Raw genomic sequence first — 16,618 nt, 5'->3', positions numbered from 1 at the left:
AGCATTCTGGGGCTTCTGGTTACAAGCCTTATAAGGGGCCACAGGGGCCCCCCCATGCCCCTTGTTGCTATTCTTAGGCTTGTCGCTTACAGCTAACCTGAAGGCCACAAATTCATCCACATTGTTCATATGTGAACTATTTTTATAATCACCCCCAAAAAGTCTCAATTGTGTGTTTTTTCTTGGTGAAATTGACGTTAGGAGGCGAGTTTGGGGTGTGGCTTGCCTCTTGCTGTGTTTATTTGTGTGATGTGACAGCGCCTGAACCCACCCCCGGGCTGACCCCCACCCCCGCGCCGCCCCACCAGTGCTGGGGGGTCTGCGCGTCCAGGCCCTTGACGTGAGGAGCAGCGGCAGAGTCAGCAGAGGCGGGGGCACTGCACACAACACCAGCAGGATACCAGGGCCAGCGCGGAGAGCCAGGACTCCCAAAACAGGAGAGCGAGCGAGCGAGCGTTTCCACAAGCCGACATGAGCACGTACACGGTGACGCTGAACGGCCCGGCGCCGTGGGGCTTCCGGCTGCAGGGCGGGAAGGACTTCAACATGCCCCTCACCATCTCCAGGGTAAGAGTGGCGCCAAAAAAATATGATGACAACGAGTAGGATGGATTTTGTGCACTTTGACCCCTGAGGTCGTGTTGGATTTTGCAAAGCCTTTCAGTTTTTTCATGAAACGTGAGCCACTGAGAACTTGACTACGCCAACGCCACTCTTCTTACGTTGGGATTGGGTTAGAGACTCAATTTAAGTTTCACAAGCAATATCAACTCATTTTTAATTTGGTAAGTGATATAGCACTGATTATTTCTCTGGCATTTCTCAGATTTTTTGGGGGCGATTTTGGCATTTTGCCAAGTATGTAAATGTTGATATTGATGACACATGGCTCTTCAACTGAGGTCATCATCTTCAGTTTCAGAGGTTGGAGCAGATGGGATTAGAAAAAAAAATAGAATTTTGTGCAACGCTGCAATGTTCAAACATTCATCAGATTTATCGAACCTCATAATAATGTTATTGAAGGTTTTTTCTTGCTTTTTGATGTTGTGTTGTTTTTGCTAGTCTTGGCTTAAACCATAATTTTCAAAAAACAAACAAAAGTGATGAAATAATTCATAAATTATTCAAACTCATTCATTGCCACTGATGACTACAGATGTCAAAAATGCATTTTAACTGCCCTACCAGTGAATGAGTTGAATGAGGAAATGGGAGTTGGCCCATTTCTATTGATATTTGCACAATGCAACGAAATACAAATGCTTCCTTTACACAGTGAAAACAAACGGCGTATTGTATTGCATAAAAAGCAGGCAGATTGTTGACATTATATCACATTTTCAATCATTAAAATCATCGTCACAAATCAAATAACAAGGATCCAAAGTCCAATGCTATTAAATGAGCGGTGAGCTCCCTTTCACAGAGTTGACCGCCACCTTGACTTGTGACGTAACAGTACTGTACTGTACTGTACTGTACTTCGTTCTAAAACTGAGAGCGTTGTTCAAATATGCCCTTCTGTTGCTCAAAGTACCCCAAAAAGGATCCCAGTGTTTACAAAGAAAGAAAACAGTTCTAGCATAAGATGCTCAGAGGTTCCAATCGCTTTAGAGCATTAATTAATTAAATGGGCTGGTTTTAATGCAAGCCGCTTTTCTTTTTGCGGTAGTTTTAAATGGCTTACCTTAACAAGAAGTCTGCGCCGCATTGAAGCCAAATGTAGAATCCTGGTGGGTTACATTGCGCATCTTGCTGCTGTGAAATAGTAAATCCTTGTCTGAGCTAGCTACATGCTAACCGCTACACGTCCACACTACTGCGAACATCTCGGCTAATTTTTTTTTAAATTAATTTAAAAAAAAACGAAAAACCTCTCGGCTTGTACGTCTCCTTCTTCTACTACCTTTTGATGGTTGTCAAATACTTTTGGTGCATTAGCGCCCTCTTCTTTAGCATAGACACCTACGGCCACTGAAAAAGGCCACTGACGGTAATGCATGACTTCTTCTTCATCATCATCTTTGTTTTCGCGGTTGGCAGGTACTTTTAGTGCATTACCGCCATCTTGTTAATAGGTCATTTAAATAAATTACAACCACAGCAGGCTGTGTAAATAAAATGGCGAAAACACACTGGTAAATCGAATTCCAGTGGTTGCAAAACAAATAAAAGCAAATTTACTTGTATCATAAGAGGCACAGTCGTAGTACATAATTATGCATCCACATTTATTTTGTGCTTTTATGGACAATTCTTACCTTTTTTCTTTTGGGGGGCATTTGTGTTCAGTCTTTCGCTTTGTCTTTCAATTAATGTGAAAGTTTAATTACTGCAGCATGCGCATGTGCACTCCATTTGTTTGAATCAGGTCATGTTCAATGAAACTGCATTGGATTTAATTCTTAATGAAAATATTCAGATTTTTACTCAATTAGAGCAAGAAGTTTCTACTATTTGCAGAATTGGTATTTGGTTGTTTATTCATTTATGTATTTATTTATTTATTTGATCTTTACCTTGAACTCAACAAGCACTCCATTTTTTTTAATGAAAACAAATAATAAAACAAATAAAAACTCAACTAAAATGAAGCATTTTAAAAATAATAATAATAATAATAATAGAATTCAACAATCTAGCAAAAAAAAAGTAAAATTAACTTAATTTAAAAAACAAAAATCATAACTAAATGAAAACTGGTTATAATGAAAAATCCCAAACGATTATAAACCCTGGAGGCGCAAAAATTACTAGCAAGCTATGATACACATTATCTAAAGATGACCATTTTGGTTCCTTGTTGACATTGGCATTAATCCAGATTAGCGTGAAAATTTAAATCTCATGCCCTCTCTAGAACTATAACCCAATGATGTACAGTGTACAATATAGCCACATTATTATCATAATAATGGTGATTATTGTGTTTAACCAGGAAGTGACTCAATAGGAGGTTGCTTTCAAAAGGGCGGCCGTGGTTGAGAGGGGGGGTCTCGGGGGCCTTTGGTACCTGGCAGGCCCTTTGGTGTATTTACAGCTTTCCCTTTAAATAGCCCAGGCAGGGAAGATGAGGTGGCGAGGGGAGGGGGCGCTCACCTATCCCGGGGTCACCAACGAGGGTCTTTGGCTCCTCGATAAGTGGAAAAGTTTGCACCTAAATTCCTTGATTGACGGATACGTATTGTTCTCTGATCCCGGTCTCGCAGATGGCAGGCATTCTGATCCGAGTGTCTGCTATTTCGGGTTCCCGTCGCGGTGGGGATACAGAGGGGCCGCCGTTGCTTGTTGACGCAACACCGCCCCTGACCAAAGCAGCTCCCGTTTCGGAACAGTTTTGCCAACTTCTAAGAAAAGAAAACCGAGAGAGAGAGAGAGAGAATGCCTTGTTCGCATCTTGTTAGCCAACAGCAGGCCAAATGACACTCAACTCAACCACTTTTTATTTATAGAACACACGCTAATAAGCAGTGCAGTCAAATAGAAAAATACTTTAATTTGTCTTTTTGTTAACAAGATTACATTTTTTTTTCTGGAAGAAATAATAATTTCTCATGAGACTAAAAAATAATTCTTGAAAGTATAGCCACCCTTTATTAACAAAAAATAAATAAATTTGGTCATCAAATTTTACGCCTACATTCTGGACAAAATCCACTTTTCCCACTTTTCTACAAACAAACAAAAAAACTAGTGAAAAAATAGAAAAAAATATAACCTCTCAAACCTTAAAAGTGGACAGAATACACTTTTCTTCTTAAAAAAAAACAACTATATATATATATATATATATATATATATATATATATATATATATACAGAATGATAAACTGATGAGATTTGGAGGATTGGGAAGGTTCTTGAAAAAAAATCTACCTTTTTTTAAATTGAAAAATTTTAAGTTTTTATTATTTTCTCAAGAAAAAATATATAAAGATATTTTTCTTGAAATAAATCTAGAAAAAAAGACTACAGAAAGAAATAATCTCTAAAATGACCTCACACATTTTTTTTTTGATATGCTTACAAGTCAGGTATTGTTTAATTGCACTGGAAATAAAGAGGAAAATAATTCACAAATCTCCAGAAATGTCTTCTAAGACAAAGCAGTCCAGTTGCGATCATTTAATGCCCTGAAAAGGGAAAACAATCTCCAGAAGTTGTGTTCAGTTTAAACATAAACATAAACATGACCTTAGAGCAAAGTTGTGTGCGTGTTTATGTTTGTGTGTGCTTTCATGTGTTCATGCATGTGCACGTGTCTCTGAAGCTAAAAAAATCTTTTTGTGCATAAATTAGACAGTAAAAATAAACAATGTTGAATGAATAACGAAAAAAGGCGTTTTCAGCAAGGATCGTTCAAAATGTAGATTGAGAAATGTAGAAGTCAGATTTCTAAATGTAAACAAAAACTTCAGACAAGCGTGAATGTCAGTGGCAGGTGTGGAGGCGTGTGCGCGCGCGTGTGACTGTACAGAGGGTCACTTGCCCGCCGACATCAACAGCCTGGCATATTTTTAACTCTTTAACGAGTCGCCTGTAAATTTAGAACTGATATTGTATGTGGCGGGCTTGTCTTAAAGGGCCAGCAAAAAAAAAATCAAAACAATTCATGGAAGGGTACTGTAAAGCTATAAAACGCAGACAATTCCATTACAAATCGCTACTGCCACCTGTTGACAAAAAATGAAACTGCACACACCCTTCTTCACAGAGGGCGGGAAATTTAAAACCCGAATCTAGTTTGAAAACTATTGGCCAGACAAACATTTTAGTTGTTACTCTACTAATTAGTTGTTGGTCAGAATAAAATGCTATTGTAAAGATATTTTTGGCCAAGTTGTTACATAGAGCAGCTCGACGTTGTCGCAATTAAACAAATGACAGTTGTATGGAATTGTTTAGTATGTGCTTCGGTGTGTTTTGTCAGATAACGCCCGGTAGCAAAGCGTCGGGCGGAAACCTGACGCAGGGCGACATCATCTCGGCCATCGACGGCGCCAGCACCGACGGCCTGACGCACTTGGAGGCCCAGAACAAGATCAAGTTGGCCACCAGCAGACTCGTGCTCAGCATGCAGAAGTAAAAGGCGCCGCAAACATCCGCATTCAAAAATGTACAAATAAATAAACGCATCGTTGAAACGTCAGGTCGAGGCGTCCTGCGCCCGTACCCACAGCCACCCCCAGGATGGACTCACCCATGCCTATCATCCCCCACCAGAAGGTACAAACACACACAAGACAAATGTCAACATACCATTAATTATTATTAATATGTTTATTGTTATTATACAAATACAAACAAGCGTTATTCTACATACAGCTTTTATGTTGCGTTTGCTGCCCTCTTGTGGTATGTTTTAGAAGTGCAGCAAAATGGGGGTGGAAATGCAACATTGCACCTGAAAATTGTGTCGCGTAGCTAATTTAATGCGCTAAAAGAAACAACAAAAAATGTGACAGAAACAAATAAGTTTGGTTTGGTTACAACATCCTTTCAAACTTTTTTAAAAAAGGTTTTGGGAGCCATGCTGATGCAATAACTAAAACGATGAGCTGACTAAGCAATGTAAGCGACAGGTGGTTAAAAACATTTTTTTACGTATCCCAGACAAAATTCAATAAATTTCGGTTGTTCTCAAGCTATTTTTAACCATTTAAATTGGTTAATAGTACATTTAAATAATTAACGACGTGAGGATGCATGGATCAATAGTATCAAGCCGTTGACCATATTTGGACATAAGTTTTCTGCCTGTCATACGTTCAAAATTCAAAATTTGAATTGCAGCAAACTTGTGGCGAGGGTTCGTCTTAAAATAAGACTAGGGTTCGGAAACGGATGCTGCTTGCCATTTGGCGGTTGTCCGTTGCTACGGCAACCTTCGCAAGCATCCTCCAAAGGCTCCTCTATCCTAATCTGTCGGCACCTGCGCGCGGCGGCGCTGATAAGTCAGGTGTCGGCGGCACGTGCTCGCCTAGGACACCGCTATCGGACCTGACGCCGCCACCCGACTGGACCAGGCCGGGCCAGCTGTCCCACCCGCTGGCGGAATGTTCCGAGCCTGTCACGCATCATCAGCATGGTGGACTTGGGCCGCCGCAGATAGGGTGTCCCTGTGCGCGATAGGTGCACTCATGACATAAGCGGATCCGGTGGTGTGTGTTAGTGCAGGCATTTGAAGCGATTCCAGGCTATTTATGCCCCCCCCCCCCCACCCCTCTCTGTCCGTGTCATGTGATAAAGACCCCCCTGCTCTTGTCACTCACACTCAGGGATGTCGAGGGGGGGGGCGGTATGGCGACAATGATGATGATGGAGGATTACGGCGTATTGGATGGTTTCCTAGCAGCGTGCATTGTGCCGTTGTTGTCACAACATCACGTCACCAATGTCTCTCATTTCTCTTTCTTTTGTTTGTGTGTGTGCTGTAGGTCATCGCCAACACACCTGCAAAGTCAGTATTCGGTCGTAAACTTGCATCAAAACGCATGACGTGTGCAGTGCGAGTGACGACGAACGCGTTTGTTGCCTCGTTGTGAATGTAACAATAGTGCGTGTGTGTGTGTGTGTGTGTATTGTGTACATACAACACACACTCACATTGGTGAATGTTGTCTAATTGTTAGAGATTGAAACAAAAATCTTTTCTGGAAAAATAATATTTCCCAAAATAAATAAATAAATTCCCCCTCAGAAAAGGGCTTTTTTAAAAGCTCCCCCCCCCCCAAAAAAACAAACAAACAAACAGTTAACTCTTGAAAGAATGCATCTTTTTTTTTTAGAAAATGTTCTCCACTTCGCTTTGTGAAAGAAAAAAACAAGATTAACCGAATTTTTGGGGAATTGACTTGTTTGTAGGAAAAAACATCACATTTTGTCTCATAAACAGATTTTTTTTGCCCTTCAACTTAAAAGCTATAAAAATGTTTTAATATAAATAATGTAAATACATTTATTTTGAAGTGTTACATTTCTAGAACTAATCCAACTTTGTTTTGAAAAACCTTTTCTCAAAAAGCTACACATTTTCCCTAACAAAAAAATCTCAAAAGAAAGAAAAAATAAATAAATAAAATAAAACATACAACTCTTTTTTTTCTGGGGCAAAAAGTATGAAAAAATATTTAAAATATTTTTTGAAAAGACCCCCAAATTTTTTTTTTATAGAAGATGAAAAAAAATCTTTTTTTCCTTGAAATTGTGACAGTTAATTTAAAAAAATATATCTTTTTTTTTTCCTTTCGAGTTTTAATAACCTCTTTTCTGTAGAAAAGTTTTCCGTCTAAGATAAAACTTCAACTTGAGTCTTGAAAAATGTAATAAATTTTTTTGGGTGGGGGAAAGTCTTTATCCTTAAGAAAATATTAACTCGTTCCCATTAAATATTGCTTTTTTTTTTGTTGTCCTTTTTTAAAAATTCTTATTGGATGTTTGCGTTGTGGCCCTCAAACAAAAGACTCCTAAGTGCATGGGCAGTTGTGGAATTTCCTTTTGGAAGTGTTTAAGGACGCAACAGCACCCCCTATGTGCCACCCGTGTAACGCCCAGCCTTTGTCGTTTGCGGGCCAGCGTCGAGTACACCCCCAGCTTCAACCCCATCGCCCTGAAGGACTCGGCGCTGTCCACCCACAAGCCCATCGAGGTGCGCGGGCCCGGCGGCAAGGCCACCATCGTGCACGCGCAGTACAATACGCCCATCAGCATGTACTCGCAGGACGCCATCATGGACGCCATCGCCGGGCAGTCACAGGCCAAAGGTCACGACGGGTGAGATCTAGCCACATCCTGAAACCCACCCGTCCGCCACAGCTGTACATTATGTGTCGTATCACCCACTTTGCTCTTGCTCATTCCATGCCTCCCTCCCTCCATAACTTGTCATCCTTATCCTCCCCCTGCCACTGCCTGGTTATGACCTTAGTGAGGAGGCGGGATCCCCCCTGGCGTGAGTACCATCCTGCACCATCACAACACTTAAAGGGGACATCTTATGCAAAATAAATAAATGCATAAAAACAAATACAAAAGGCTATTTTAATTAATGGCATTGATACAAGTGGTGGTTGTTTGAATGTCCAACCGTCAAGTGGGAAATTTCAACAAATAAGGTCAAGCTTAAGTTTTTTGCAGTTCTGAAAAATTGTCCTTTCTGCAATTTTCTTTAAAAATAATAATAATAATATATATATATATATATATATATATGTATATATATATATATATATATATATATATATGTTTGTTTGTTTTTTTAAGAAAATGTTATTCTACAAATAAATAAATGCCACTGTTTTTAACACCACATTTTTCTCAGAATTCTTTAAAAAAAAAAAAAAAGCTACTTTTTTTTTCTTGAAAAACATAATTATTTTGGGAAATCTTCCTATTTTTTATACCAGAAAAAAAATCAGCTTTTTATCTACCAACATATTTTGTTTTTCTGGTAAAATTGTTTTATTTCCTCCCAAAAATATTACAAAATAAAAAAAGACTCTTTGAAAAAAAGTTTAAAAAAAAATTAAAAAAGTATGTTTGTCAATTGTCTTTTTTGATTGAACAAAAATACAAAAGAAAGAGAAAGAAAAAGTGAAAAAAACAAAAAAAATTAAAGAAATGTGACTGTTTTTAAAAGCTATAACATTTATTCAGAATTTGGATTAATTTTTTTCAACTTTAGGCCTAAAAATGTAAGACTTATTTCCTCATATGATTCCAATAACTCGTAAAAAAGTAAAATGTTCTACTCAAAACACGTTTTTCTGATAATATTGAAAAAAAAAACTGAGTATCCTGACGAGACTACTTTTTTCCTAAAAAAAAAACCCAACATTTTCTTTCCTAGAAAAAAAAAGCCTAACATGTCTCCTTTAAGACAACTCCATACATTGCTGTTTGTTTCCCGCTCCTGCTTCTCTTACAAGTACTAAATACTTATTGTGTCTGTGTGTGTGTGTGACATACGTGGGGGGGGGGGGGGGGGATGATGTCAGCGGGGTGCTGCCCATGAAGGACCCGGTGGTGGACTGCGCCTCGCCCGTGTACCAGGCGGTCATCAGACCCAGCGAAAACTCCCTGGACTTGTCCGAGTGGGCTCGCCGCGCCGCCAACCTGCAGTCCAAAAGCTTCAAGATGCTGGCGCACATCACCGGAACCGAATACAGTCAGTCACACCTTCACAAAAAAAAAAAATCTAATCAAATCAATTTCAAGTCTTAAATTAGGACAGTTAAGTAAAAAAAAAAATAATTGAATTTTTTTTGGGGGAGAAGTTGAAATTGTATGATAAAAACAGAAAAGCTAATTTCAAGGAGAAAAAAGTTATATAAAATATAGTTTTTTCCTCAAAAGCAGGATATTTTTTTCTAAAATGCATTTAAAACATTTTCTTTTAATACAACTTGGGGGAAAAAAAACTTAAAAAAAAAAAAAGAGAACAAAGGAACTCACCCTAAATTCATAAATTTAGTTACTTAGTAGCTAGTTACTAACTACAGTGCCTTGCAAAAGTATCAGCCCCCTAAAACATTTGGACCTTTTGTCATATTTCAGGCTTCAAACAATAAAAATAGATTGGCTAATTAAATAAATAAATGAATAAATAATATAAAACTGCATGTTTTGTGTGACGGATCTACACCAAAGGGCAACACGATCGTGAAGTGAAACAAAATTTGTATGATATAAACTGTTAAAAAAATGAATGAGAGCATCACTGCCACCTACTGTAGTGGATGTGCAATGACCCATTTTTTTTTTTATGGCAAATAAAACTGCTTTATAAAGAATCCAACTGTACTGAAAAGCTAACTTGATTGAAACTGCATTACATGCGTGTCTATGCACAATTTTAACGAATCCTTTCGTCTGTCCATAAAGTGCAAGACCCGGATGAGGAAGCTCTGCAGAAATCAAGGTAAGGAATCCGCGGCGAGCCCCATTTTGAGAACCCTCCACCTGTTCCGGGTCTCGCGTGACCCCTCGGCCCTGTCGCGCCTCCCGCAGAGAGAAGTTCCTGTCGGAGATGAAAGGGCCTCGCTTCGCCAAGCTGAGGAAATGGCACCACGGATTGTCTGCACAGATCCTCAACGTCCAGAACTAAAGTCAACGAGGAGATGGGAAGCAGGGGAGGACGCAAGGAAGGAAGGAAAGGTCGGAAGGAAGGAAGGAACGGGGACATGGAGCAATACAAAAACACAGCAAATCGATGAATAAGCGAGCAGGAGGAATGTGAGATAGCGTCGCCGTTAGTGTGAGAATGCCTCCATATTTATATACTGTACACTGTATATACTGTACGCAGTATATATAGAGTAGGTAGAGTATATGTACATGTATGTGTTATGCGTGTCATGTGTCCACTGCTGAGATCTGCATATTGTGTTTCCTCCATGCTCAAGTATACAAAAATAACACGTTCAAGTCCTCATTTGCAAACACACACACACACACACACACACACACACGAGATGTTTGGACATGCACACAAAGGCAGTTCTGTAAAAATGTACTCCAAATACACTAATGTCAATGTGAATAAATGTTTTCCTAAAATGATACCCGGAATGTGATTTGCAATAATATTGTGGGGTGGTGTGCTTTTTAGTTACTTTACTGTAGTTAAGTTTCTAACTAAATGTGAAAGAACCGATTCAAACTTGTTGTTTTTCTACTACGGAGGCAAACAAAAACACTCATACATGTGAATACTCATTAGCTACATACAATTTGAAGTCAAAATATGACTGCATCAACTTAACAGCTGCGGTGGCCACAAAGTGTAAAAATAATAATAATAATCGGATCGGGACCTAACCATGCCACAATGAGCCAAAAAAAAAAAAAAAACACAATCGACACCTCAAAAAACCCAACTTCAAAACTCAAGCCAAGATCAAATTTGAAACCCTAACCACAGATAAAACCCTAGATTGTAAACTAACCCTTAATTTTACAAACCCTACTTTGAAACCCCAACCCAACTTGAAACCCTCATTTAAAGCCCCGTCACAAGTTTCTAACCCTACTTTGAAACCCTAATTTGAAACCCTACCCCTAGTTTAAAACCCAACTTTAAAATTTAAGCCAAGTTCAAATTTGAAAGCCTAACCATAGATAAAACCCTAGATTGAAACCCTAAGACTACTTTGGAACCCTACTTGGAAATTTAAGACAAGGTTAAAAAACCCTAATTTGAAACCCCAACCACAGTTAAAACCCTAGAACCTAACCTTAATTTTCAAACCCTACTTGAAACCCTCATTTAAAGCCCCAGCATGTTCAAACCCTACTTTGAAATCCTAACTCTAGTTTAAAACACCTACGTTGAAGACCTAACCTGTTTAAAATCCAAATCCTAGTTTCAAACCCTAATTTGAACCCCGTGCAGCCCCTCAATCCCAGCCAAATGTCCCTCCAACATGGCCGTCGTTAAATACATACTCGTTGACAAACATGAGCATGACACATCTTGTCAACGAGGATGAGGTGGAAAGGATAGGGGGCGGGGGGGCTGTGCTGTCGAAGTCGCACCCCCACCCCCCAATCACCCACTTGGCCCCACCCTCCTAGTGAGGGCTTTCATCTTACCATGACTCAGCATTTTTGTTCCTCTCATTGAACTGGACGCAGGAGAGGATTCGATCAAATCATGAGTGACAAAAACATGACACGGTAAACAATGACATCATCGCCCTGGGCCAGATGAGAAGCTTCCTTGAAGCTGCTCGTTACGTAACCGTCAGCTCAGCATCCTCGGGAGGTGTTTCCACGCACGACAAGGGTGGTGGGGGGGGGTTTATAATGAGGCACCGATGACGTGAAAAATGCTGCAGCATCTCTCCGCCTCGTGCGTACACCGCCGGCTATTGCTTCCCTCCTCCTCCTCCTCCTCTTTTTCCCAGCTGGAGCAGCCGAGGGAGGCGGAGTCGAGCCACACACACACACACCACACACGCACACACGCTGGCATCTCGCATCCCGCACTCAGCGCACGCTCACCGTCAAGCAGCCAGCCCGAGCCCGAGCCCGAGCCCAGCCGAGCCGACCGTCCGCATCAGCCGTGTCGTCGCCCCAGGATGGACGCACTCATGAAGGGCTTCTCCATGGCCAAGGAGGGGGTGGTGGCGGCCGCCGAGAAGACCAAAGCCGGCATGGAGGAGGCTGCGGCCAAGACCAAGGAAGGGGTGATGTATGTCGGTAAGCGATCAGCGAGCGTGAAGGAAGAATTATTTTTTTTGGGGGGGGGGGGGGGGGGCAGGCTATCTAGCTTGCAGGACTGGGAGGAAAAAAGAACATTTTCCAATCCATTTGAATCTTGCGAGACCGTCCTGGGACGACTGCGTCACCTCTCAAGGTTAATCGGAGGCTTCCTGGGCCTTGTGTTTGGGGGGGCAGCAGCACAAAAGTGGGGGTGAGAGCATTAATTATATAAGGGGGTGACGGAGACGGGCACTGCGTCACCTCATCCTCGTGTCGCTTGCGTGCTGCCCGGATGACTTAACACCTTCCTCTCGGCCCCCCTTCCACCCTGAAAAGATGAGGATGGCAGGGGCAAGGTGGTGGTGGGGGGGGGGTTATATGCACAACGCACCAATAATATGATTAGAATATTCAATCTGACTAGACATGGGGGGGGGGGGGGGAGACCCTACCGCTAACCCAACCGTGGAGGATAGAGAAGCTGTGTCATTGCAACGATGCAGTGTGTGTGTTTGTGTGAGTGTACGATGCAGCAGTGTGAGTCCGCAGCCGGCGGTGCATGTGCAAGGGGGTGGGGGGCAAAATGGCCAGAAGGGCCGCAAATGCGCCAAAAAGAGTCCGCGATGCTGTTGTTCACTTCCATCTTTCGCACGACAAATTCATCCCTCGCTGTGGTAGATTATATAATAAAAGCGTTCTTAATCTGCTTGGAACGAGCGCAACTACGTTTCAATGTTGCCCTCCGGTCGGGATGTTTTGGTGAGGCAGGCTGGAAGCGAATCATCGGACCGGACAGGCGAGAAAAGAATCCAGTATGAGGATCAAGAAGCTGATTGGCTAACAGTAAAAAAGCAGCAGGGAAGCTACAGAGCTGATTGGCTAGCGAAGGACAGCTAAGGTGCTCATTAGTTAGCAAAACAAAAAGGATAGGAAAGCAGCTGACTGGCTAGCAAACAGATTGATTGGCTGAGAGATCCAGGATGAGGATCAAGCAGCTGATTGGCTAACAGAGAAAAAGCAGCAGGGAAGCTACAGAGCTGATTGGCTAGCGAGGAAGGATAGCTAAGGAGCTCATTAGCTAGCAAAACAAAAAGCAGGATAGGAAAGTAGCTGACTGGCTAGCAAAAAAACAGATTGATTGGCTGAGAGATCTAGTATGAGGATTGAGCAACTGATTGTCTGACAGTAAAAAAAACAACAACAGGGAAGCTACAGAGCTGATTGGCTAGCGAAGGACAGTTGAGGCGCTCATTAGCTAGCAAAAAAAAAAAGCAGGATAGGAAAGCAGCTGACTGGCTAGCAAACAAGAGATTGATTGGCTGGGGAAAAAAAGGAGCAGGGCAGATGAGGAACTCAAACAGCAACAAGAAGGGAAGTTAGTGAAGGAAGGAGCAAGGTCAGAAAGCAACTAAGCTAGTAGGCTAACAAAGAAGAAGGAGGCCATGACAGGCTTACAAAGAAAATATGTAATTGGTTGACTAAAAGAGCATATAAGGAGCTGATTGGCTTACCCAGGCTTAGCGTAGCCAATGGGCTAGCAAAGCTAAGGAGCTGATTGGTTGTCACAGGAGGAGGCGGGCAAGAAGTTCTCACTTCCTGAAACGTTTTCTTTGCTTCTCTTGGCCAGGTAACAAAACAAAAGAAGGCGTTGTGTCATCAGTAAACACTGGTACGTAAGTCGAACCGCACACAAATGAGTGGGACAGAAAATGTTAAGACCTCGCCTCAAATAAGGTCTCCCTCCTCGACCCCTAGTGGCCAACAGGACCGTGGACCAGGCCAACATCGTGGCGGACACGGCCGTCAGCGGCGCCAACGAGGTGTCGCAGGCCACCACGGAGGGCGTGGAGAACGTCGCCGCGTCCACCGGGCTCCTCAACCAGGTCCGTCACCACGGCGACCACCTCCCGCTGCTCACTTCGGGAGTGTTAATCTTACCCCTGTTATTGTTTGTGTCTGTGTCCCCCATGATAGGAGGAGCCTGTAAACGAGGTGTCTACATCTTGCATGCTACTAATATCGGACTCATTTTTAAATGTCATTTTAGCAGGTTCTGTAATTCAAAGCGCACCTCTGCTGATGTGCATTGCCTGCACTAACAACGACACCGTAAACAGAGGAGTTTGTTTCAAAAATGGTGTTGTCAACGTAATTTGGTCGCTATCAGACATTTTCTTGACCCCTCTAGCAGCTATTAGTCAAAATAGCGACTCGCGACTTTAATTCCTCCATCCTTTCTAAAATATTTAGAACGCTTTCCTGTAAACATATTTTTATTCTAAATCTAGCAGTTTGAAGTATACGTTAGCATGTGAGCTGGGTGACTTTCAAGTCAACGCTAACGAACACTAACATCTCCAGCATGACGCCAGAAAGCGATTGGATGACAAAACTGCAGCATGTTCCAACAGCTTTCATTTCTGAACTGCAGGACAACTTAAAAAAAAAAAAATTGTCGCAAGAATCCTGATGTATTTATTGTTATTTTTTTCTTGTCCCCCCCCCCCCACCCTCAGGGAGAATATGGAGGGATGGAGCAAGGCGGCCAAGGGGGAGAGGTAAGACCAAATATGAGAAATGGGAAAATCCATCATCATTTGTTGTCGCTTTCTGATCAATATGTGAATTTATTGTAAAGCAGTCACCACAATCTATGTTTTGAATATTATACATAAAGGAAAAGAATGCAAGGACTTCTGGGAAATTGCCAATATATATGTGATATGAAACCGGATAAAAGACGCGCAAATAGGATTTAAAAACAACAGCTTTTTTATTTGAAGCTTTTTTTTTTTTTGCAAATTCTAATTATGACTTCTTGAACAAATTGACTATTGTATTAAAAAATATATATGCAAAAACATTTATTTTTACAAATTTGTTTTGTGTGATTGTTTTAAAATTTTCATCTTGAAAAAATTCTCAATGTATTTTTTTCACTAATATTTTTTTCTCAATATTGATATTGGCCCTGTCATTATATTTCTAACAATTTGAGTACCGGAATATAATATTTCATTAATTTTATTTCAAAGATTCACATAAACTTACTCTCGTACTTTGACTTTATTCTAGTGCAATTTGGCAAATACTTTTCTCATAAAATATGTCATAAAAATATTGTAACTTTTCATATTCCAACTTTATTCTAGTGAATTTTTGACATAGATATTTTTAGGAGAAAACTTCACGTAAATATTTTGTGTGCTTGACTGTGCATAATCTCACCTCTATCAGGGTTATTAGTTCCTGTCAAGACCTGCTCTCCAGCAGCCCCTCGCTCCCCTTCGCCTCGCTCTACAGGAGTCCAGGTGTTTTGTTTTTATTTTGTTATATTTATTTCCTTTTTTTTTTTGTGGTGACTTTTACCGGAACAAAACCCACCTGGGTGGAACTCTTCCGGATGCAGCAACCCCTCGCCACCCATGTGTCAAATGTCGTCCCGATTACGCACCCCTGACCCTGGTAAAACAAACAACAAAAAGACGCACATGCATGAAACAAACACACAATACTGTAATTGGCAATAGTAAATACAAATTGAATTGGCAAGAACGGCAATAAAGAATACTTCACCATAATACGTAATGTCTATATGAATCCATGAGTTTTTTGCGTCCTTACCTGGCTGCATGACATCATCAAATCATCACGGAGAAAACTTTGACGATGGATCAAGGCGTGTGCTCGGATGGAATTCTGGGAAATGAAGTTGTTCAGCAGCATTTTACGGGATGACATCGGCAAAGTGTGCGTGTGTGCGCGTGCGCAGAACAAGTGTGTGTTCTTCCGAGGCCATTAAACATGAGATGACTGCATGTTGCCTTACTAAGCAATTTGACACACACGTGCACATGCACACGAATACACACTTTTTTAAGTTGGCGTCATTGCTGATTTTATAAATGTGTACAAGTGAAATAAAATAATTTTTTTGTTGTGTTGGAAACCTTTGTATTCATTGAAATTTATTACACTACACAACAAATGGTTATTAATCAGAGGTGGCAAAATCCAGGTCCAGAAAGTATAAATCCTGCCAGTTTGGCTTTAGCCTCTGGTGCTAGCTAGTAGATAGCTAGCTCCCATGGTGCTCGTTTACTTGTTAGGGAGCTAGCTAGCTAGCACCAGGGGGCTAAAGCCATAACTTCTTGCTATTGCTTTTTTTAAAATATTATTGACACAAATTTCCCCATTAAAAAGTAATGTTGAAATTCCATAATTTTGTATCAGTTGAATATATATATATATATATATTTATTTTTTTAAATCATTCTAACCACAATATATAGTGTAACTAACTTGTAGGTTCATCTCTTTATAGTAGTTAAATATATTAGCACATATTTCTTGGATTTGGTTTTTATAACTTCATGACAATTCTTCTAATTAAAAAAATAAAATGCAGTAT

General features: G+C 40.8%; 2 protein-coding genes and 1 long non-coding RNA gene across 5 annotated transcripts in view; 2 read left to right on the top strand and 1 right to left on the bottom strand.

Moving 5' to 3' along the window:
• Nucleotides 1-1,879, bottom strand: part of LOC144038278 (uncharacterized) — a 37,571-nt gene extending 35,692 nt beyond the window's left edge. For both annotated transcript variants that reach the window (XR_013289196.1, XR_013289197.1), the window contains exon 1: nucleotides 1,691-1,879. This is a non-coding gene — a long non-coding RNA (uncharacterized LOC144038278). The remainder of the gene's footprint in view (nucleotides 1-1,690) is intronic.
• ldb3b (LIM domain binding 3b) lies at nucleotides 357-10,563 on the top strand. Its single transcript, XM_077550639.1, has 9 exons — nucleotides 357-567; nucleotides 4,934-5,085; nucleotides 5,154-5,229; nucleotides 6,441-6,463; nucleotides 7,579-7,776; nucleotides 7,931-7,954; nucleotides 9,000-9,169; nucleotides 9,886-9,922; nucleotides 10,012-10,563. The coding sequence occupies exons 1-9, from the start codon at nucleotides 472-474 to the stop codon at nucleotides 10,106-10,108; spliced, it is 873 nt and encodes a 290-aa protein (XP_077406765.1). The 5' UTR covers nucleotides 357-471; the 3' UTR covers nucleotides 10,109-10,563.
• A 1,309-nt stretch (nucleotides 10,564-11,872) lies between these two features.
• sncgb (synuclein, gamma b (breast cancer-specific protein 1)) lies at nucleotides 11,873-16,156 on the top strand. 2 transcript variants are annotated; one of them, XM_077551565.1, is made up of 6 exons: nucleotides 11,873-12,204; nucleotides 13,835-13,876; nucleotides 13,963-14,090; nucleotides 14,182-14,199; nucleotides 14,724-14,765; nucleotides 15,445-16,156. In XM_077551565.1, exons 1-6 carry the CDS (start codon nucleotides 12,084-12,086, stop codon nucleotides 15,451-15,453), a joined length of 360 nt encoding a protein of 119 aa, XP_077407691.1. In that variant the 5' UTR covers nucleotides 11,873-12,083; the 3' UTR covers nucleotides 15,454-16,156. The 2 variants fall into 2 exon arrangements, with proteins under 2 accessions (XP_077407691.1, XP_077407692.1); XM_077551566.1 differs by lacking the exon at nucleotides 14,182-14,199 and having other exon boundaries at nucleotides 11,888-12,204.
• Nucleotides 16,157-16,618: the final 462 nt, after the last annotated feature.

The sequence above is a fragment of the Vanacampus margaritifer genome, chromosome 18, assembly GCF_051991255.1.
Source record: "Vanacampus margaritifer isolate UIUO_Vmar chromosome 18, RoL_Vmar_1.0, whole genome shotgun sequence".
Lineage (NCBI taxonomy): Eukaryota > Metazoa > Chordata > Actinopteri > Syngnathiformes > Syngnathidae > Vanacampus > Vanacampus margaritifer.
Note: the sequence above shows the minus strand (reverse complement) of the source record. Positions and strands in the feature narration are given on the sequence as shown.